The following is a 6,818-nucleotide window of genomic DNA, read 5'->3' as shown; positions in this document are numbered from 1 at the left end:
ATCTCATCCTGTCATCCCCTTCTCCTCCTGCCCCCAATCCCTCCCAGCATCAGAGTCTTTTCCAATGAGTCAACTCTTCGCATGAGGTGGCCAAGGAACTGGAGTTTCAGCTTTAGCATCACTCCTTCCAAAGAAATCCCAGGGCTGATCTCCTTTAGGATGGACTGGTTGGATCTCCTTGCAGTACAAGGGACTCTCGAGAGTCTTCTCCAACACCACAGTTCAAAAGCATCAATTCTTCAGTGCTCAGCTTTCTTCACAGTCCAACTCTCACATCCATACATCACCACAGGAAAAACCATAGCCCTGACTAGACAGACCTTTGTTGGCAAAGTAATGTCTCTGCTTTTGAATATGCTATCTAGGTTGGTCATAACTTTCCTTCCAAGGAGTAAGCATCTTTTAATTTCATGGCTGCAGTCACCATCTGCAGTCATTTTGGAGCCCAAAAAAATAAAGTCTGACACTGTTTGCACTGTTTCCCCATCTATTTGCCATGAAGTGAAGGGACCGGATGCCATGATCTTCGTTTTCTGAATGTTGAGCTTTAAGCCAACTTTTTCACTCTCCACTTTCACTTTCATCAAGAGGCTTTGTAGTTTCTCTTCACTTTCTGCCATAACAATGGTGTCATCTGCATATCTGAAGTTATTGATATTTCTCCCAGAAATCTTGATTCCAGCTTGTGCTTCTTCCAGCCCAGTGTTTCTCATGTACTCTGTATATACATTTAAAACACTTGGACCACCAGTTCTGGAGTGTTTTGAGCTTTTAGACTACTCCTGAAGGGAACAGAGACTGTTAGGAGTGTAGAGAGACCGTTATTCATTTATCTTCGAATTCTTTCAGTGTTGTGGACAGCATTATGAATACACATTTAATAATGTTTCTTTAACAAAGAATTTGAAGGGATAATGAAGCAAAAATAAATAAGAAAAATCTAAGACATTTACAAACTTTCTCCTGAAAGGAAATAACATGTTCTGAAGGCTGGTCAAGAGTGCAAAGGGCCTTAGTCAGGTATTTAAATATGTTGACTTCCCTTGCCTGAAATAGTGGAACATTAGATCTTCCATGAAGACTTAACAACAATACAAATTAATTTATGATATAACTTTTCATGCTAGGCTATCTCTCATAGCCTGTTTGTTAGGGTGGCAGAATCTATGTGAAACTAGGAAGTTTTCAGTCAGTATAAAAAGCATGCTCTATCTCCTAGGACAAAATATATCAGTCTTTAGAGTAGACAAAAAGACTTTACCCTAATTAAAATGTACAGTGAAAGCTGTCTATATGAAAAAATTTGGAAAAACAAAGTTTTTCCTCACCATCTCCCTTTTAGGTAGAAAGAAGACAACCTTACCATTTCTACTTTTTAGATTAAAAAAGCTAGGATTCTAAAAAGCTCAACTTTTTAGAGTGTTACTCAATACCCAGTTTAGTAAGACCACCAAACAGGTCTTATCTCATTTTAGGGAGATATATCCCCAGGCTTGATGACATCCTCCACTGTCATTTCCAATATTAGAATAATATGTGGGTGGCATCTTCAATACTAGAATCTATTTCACTTGGGTTACTTCAGTTCAGCAAAGACTACAGGATAATGGAAAAGAAAAAATGATAAAAAGGAAAAATACTATGCTTTGATATTACTATAACCTTCCAATCTAGTCAATAAAAAAGAGTAAGGTATATAAATAACACTGTATTATTTCTATAGGAAATTACTGGAAAATGATATGCATAGAAATTTGAATAGGCACTAAAAATCTCTGTAAAGAAATGAGTATCATGCATTTTTTTCAGAGGCAAGGAAACAGACAGCCAGGACAGAGGTAGAAGGGAAACTTTTTAAGCTTTTACCTTTTTATACTTTTAGAATTTTGAACTATGACTATATTAACTATTCAATAAGTTAAAATCACATTTAAAAATGAAAAAAAATTATAAAAGATGAGATGACAAAGACTAAAACAGAATAAACAATACTAATGGTCCCAAACAAAAGAAACTGAGTTTTGTGCATTTTATTTAACAAATTTAGGCCATAAACTTAAACCTTCTATACATGATATGAATGTACTGCAGAGGAAACTTGAAGTAAATACTAAACAGGAAATGTTTTTCTGTGGCTTCTTCATAAAACCTTGTTATCTTCTCCTTTTAACATTAGGATTGTATCTGTAAAGAAAGAAACTGAGTCAAATGATATCTAGATAAATGATAGTGTTCCTTTCACAAGTTAAAGGGCTTTCAAAATATGGACATGCTTTGGCAAACAGAATGACAATGCCAGTTTTATCCCTAGGATCAAATATTAAGCAAAGACATTTTTTATTGTCATTTATCCTTTTGATGTTGCTTTGATGACTATTTGGTAAAAGTAAAACATCATCAAAAATCCTGTAAAAGCCTCAAAGTAATTAATGAAAACAACAGTTGAAAAATTAATACATTTTTATACTTCATCCAGACTAGCTGCAAACAGATCTCTCCACTCCCACATTAAATTCTACCATTTGCCCAAAAGAGCATAATGAACCTAAAATATAATTATGTTATAAAAGTCTCCTATAGCAACTGAACAAATGTAGTTGGGTATCTGACTATACTTATGCAAAATCAGCACTATTTGTCAACATTTTCATCAATGATTCATACTTTCAATAATGAAATTAAAAATCAAATTGGCTATAAAACAAGACTCAAAATTACAGTATTTCTTGGGAAAATGTTATTCCACCCTAGCCAGTATCTACCTACAATATTGTATTTTATGCATATTTGAGAGCTAATTATTATGAAGCTTGTTGGGCCTGCAAGCATGCTGAAAATGTTAAATCTGAATTAAATTATTATTACCCATTATAAGTCCTCTAATCCTCTCACAACAACCTGCTTTGAAACTCTAATCCAGCTTCTTATTTTCATGTCTGGTATTTTACTTATCTTATTCCAAACTCCATTCATTCATAATTCTTTCTACTCAGGGCTAAAAATCTCACGTGTCACTCAAATTCACCCAGCTCAGGAACCTTCATTGTCTAAATGCCCCACAGTGGTGGTGGTTTGGTTGCTAAGTCATGTCTGACTCTTGCAACCCCGTGGTCTGCAGCCCACCAGGCTCCACTGTCCGTGGCACTTCCCATCAGGAATACTGGAGTGGGTTGCCATTTCCTTTTCCAGGGGATCTTCTAGACCCAGGGATCAAACTGCATCTCCTGCACTAGCAGGTGGATTGTCCACCACTGAGCCACCAGGGAAGCCCAAATGCCCATATATATTTTAAACATCTTGTGATATAGTACAAGGGAATTAAGCCCAAGCCTTTATCCAGTAGTAAAGAGGTGTTCAAGTAGTTAAAAAAAATTAAAAACAAAACAAAATATTATTTAGGTGAAGGTACCAAATGTCTAATTTTAAGGAAAGGGGTCGAAATATTTAAACTCTATCAACAGAACTGAGTGTTATATACAAAAATTCACAAGAAAAGTGAAATTAAACTTTACCTAAAGAGGTCATCAGCAAGAGAGTCTTCTTTTGCATGCTGATTTTGAACCTGTCAAAATTAACATAATTTCAAAGATTTGCTCAATGACGAATATACTGTTAATGAAACTGCCATGCTGGTTGACTGCAGAGGTTAATAGCCGCCTGTTGCTCTGGCTAAGCCATGAGAAAATCACCATAGGAAAAGAATAAAAGCAAAATATAGCAATACAGCATGACCCAAATAAAAGTACATTGGGTTGATTTGTTGGGGTCCTCATACCCTGCTAAACTAAAGAAAAACAGCGTGGACCTTGGAATACCAAATCAGCCCAAGTTCAGAACATTGCTTGTGCACACACCAAGATGTTTTCCCAAAGCATATGCGGGTCTATGACCTCCAGTTAGGTGACAGCCCTTGTACAAAAAAATAACAAAGGTAGTTTAAAGTAATTAATAAAATGGGAGACATGACCAGGGACACAGGAGGTTGACTTCATGCTGCACAACAGATTCTTTCTGTTGCCAAGACACGAAATAAACATGATGGGGCTCCAAGGAACAGGATTCTTGATCCAAGAGGTCTTGAGTTCCCTGGTCCCATCTTTAAAACTTAAATTTTTCCCCAACTGTGCGTCGACCACTTTTGAGTCCTACCTGCTGCGGCAGCTGCAGCAGCTGACCACATTCTGGAGGTCGCCACTTCTCACCCACTCAACAGATCCGTTCCATTTTCCCTTCATGCCAAGATTATTGCAGAAGTCCCCTAATCAAATTTCTCCAGCAAGTCTCCTCTCAAAGGCAACCAACACATATACTGCTAGTTTGTTAAGTTTTAAACATTTTTTTTCCAGCAAAACTCTTTTACTAAATGAAATGTCAATGTTTTGAGATCATACCACTGACAGAAGCCTGCGCCTTCAACCAGAGCAGCTCTCCAGTTAAAGTGGCTCTCCTCACAGTCCCAAATCAGGCCTCAGAAACTGCTACTAAATTACCTCATCCACAAAATAATTTTACACACAAACTCACCAAACTGCTAAAGCACCTTTGAGACTTAGGACTGGAAATACCCTGAGCTGTGTGCACCCTTCCTCAAGTCCAGCTGTGATCTTATTGTGTGCCATTCAAAACCCTTCAATGACTTCCCCAACCTACCAAAGAAAACACACACTCTTGAGTCTGACGACCCCTAAATGGGAAAGGGTCTTCATGACCTGGCTCCATTCTACTTTCTCAATCACTTCTCACCCTCTTCTTCCTGAACCCTATTAAAGCCAGATAAACTGAATCACATAGAGACAAAACACCACACACACCTCCCAACAAACATACTGGCCTCTCTCTGCTTTTGTTCATGTTTCTTCCTCTATCTAGAAATTACTTCCTTTTCCTCCTCTTTCCAAAGCTGACCATCTTTCAAGGTGCATTTGCTCAATAATTATTTACTGCCTCCTATGTGTCAAGGAACATGTTCTTCACCTCTTGAACAATGGCTTTCTGAGTCTCTTCATTTCAAAATAAGTCTGACACTGCCATGATTGAAATGCATAACCAACAGGGACCACTGCTCAGTGTGCTGTGGCAGCCTGGATGGGAGGGGACGGATACATGCATGTGAAGGGACTCGTGCCTGAGCACCTTCACAGTTCACCCGAAACTGTCACAACACTGTTAACCAGCTATACCCCAATACAAAATAAATAACTTAAAAACATAAAAATAAGTCTGATATGAAGAACGCCCACAAAACTTTAGCTATGTGCTCCTAGATTCTTATCAATTTCTACTTTCTGTTACAATTATTTGTATCATGTCTCCACTAAAGAAGTGTAAGTTCACTGAATGCAGCTACTGTTTGTTTACTATAAATAATTTACATTTATGTATTTCTAGATACTATCTTAAAACAGTTTCTAAGAAAAACTCACTTAATCTTCATATAACTTCATTACTATTTTACACTATTACCCCAATTTTAACCAATAAGTAACAGAGACTTGCTACTGCTGCTAAGTCACTTCAGTCGTGTCCAACTCTGTGCAACCCCAGAGACAGCAGCCCACCAGGCTCCGCCGCCCCTGGGATTCTCCAGGCAAGAACACTGGAGTGGGTTGCCATTTCCTTCTCCAATGCATGAAAGTGAAGTCGCTCAGTCGTGTCCGACTCTTTGCGACCCCATGGACTGCAGCCTCCCAGGCTCCTCTGTCCATGGGATTTTCCAGGCAAGAGTGCTGGAGTGGGTTGCCATTGGCTTCTCTGAAGGAACAGAGACTTAGGTTAAGAAAAATCAGAAAACTGTCATATGCAAGAACTGGGATTGACCAGGTCTACTTGAATAAGGGCACAGCTTATACTCGCAGGGATTCAAACTTACCAGGATGATTTCCTATTCATAAAATGAAATGTCAAAATGAAATTACATCTTTTTACATTGTCTAATAAGTACAGCAGAACACAAATGGAAGACACAAATAGATGGAGATATATACCATGCTCTTGGATTGTAAAAATCTATATTGTGAAAATGAGTATACCTAAATACCAAAATAAGTATTACCCAAAGCAATTACCCATTCAATGCAGTCCCTATCAAATGACCAAAAGTAGTTTTCACAGAATTAGAACAAATAATTTCACAATTTGTATGGAAACACAAAAGACTCTGGATAGCCAAAGCAATCTTGAGAAAGAAGAACAGAACTAGAGGAATCAACTGTCTTGACTTCAGACTATACTACAAAGCTACAGTCATCAAGACAGTATAGTATTAGTACAAAGACAGAAATATAGATCACTGGAACAAAACAGAAAGTCCAGAGATAAATCCACAAACCTATGGACACCTTATCTTTGACAAAGGAGGCAAAAATAAACAATAGAGAAAAGACAGTCTCTTCAACAAGTGGTGCTGGGAAAACTGGTGAACTACGTAAAAGAGTGAGACTGGAACACTTTCTGACAGCACACACAGAAATAAGCTCCAAGGGGGTTAGAGACCTAAATGTGAGACCAGACACGATGCAGAGTACTCTTCAACATAAATCACAGCCACAGCCTCTATGACCCACTTCCTAGAGTAATGGAAATAAGAACAAAAATAAGCAAATGGGACCTACTTAAAAGCTTTTGCTCAATGAATAAAACTATAAGCAAAGTGAGAAGACAGCTCTCAGAAAAGGATAAAATAGTAGCAAATGAAACAACTGACAAAGAATTAATCTCCAAAATGTACAAGCAGTTCAATACCAGAAAAACAAACAACTTAATCAAAAAGTGGGCAAAAGACCTAAACAGCTATTTCTCCAAAGAAGACATACAGAAGA

At 37.7% G+C, this 6,818-nt stretch overlaps 1 protein-coding gene across 3 annotated transcripts in view; it reads right to left on the bottom strand.

Annotated features, from left to right (window-relative positions):
- Positions 1-2,015: 2,015 nt before the first annotated feature.
- The window catches only part of NBN (nibrin), a 55,611-nt gene continuing 50,808 nt past the window's right edge, over positions 2,016-6,818 (bottom strand). For all 3 annotated transcript variants that reach the window (NM_001075837.2, XM_059893256.1, XM_010812215.4), the window contains exons 15-16: positions 3,513-3,562; positions 2,016-2,184 (exon numbers count right to left, since the gene is read on the bottom strand). In NM_001075837.2, coding sequence (NP_001069305.2) covers positions 2,154-2,184; positions 3,513-3,562 — 81 coding nt within the window. In that variant the 3' untranslated portion in view covers positions 2,016-2,153. The remainder of the gene's footprint in view (positions 2,185-3,512; positions 3,563-6,818) is intronic.

Source organism: Bos taurus, chromosome 14 (genome assembly GCF_002263795.3).
Source record: "Bos taurus isolate L1 Dominette 01449 registration number 42190680 breed Hereford chromosome 14, ARS-UCD2.0, whole genome shotgun sequence".
Classification (NCBI taxonomy): Eukaryota; Metazoa; Chordata; class Mammalia; order Artiodactyla; family Bovidae; genus Bos; species Bos taurus.
The sequence above is the reverse complement of the archived record's forward strand: the minus strand, read 5'-3'. Positions and strand labels throughout refer to the sequence as shown.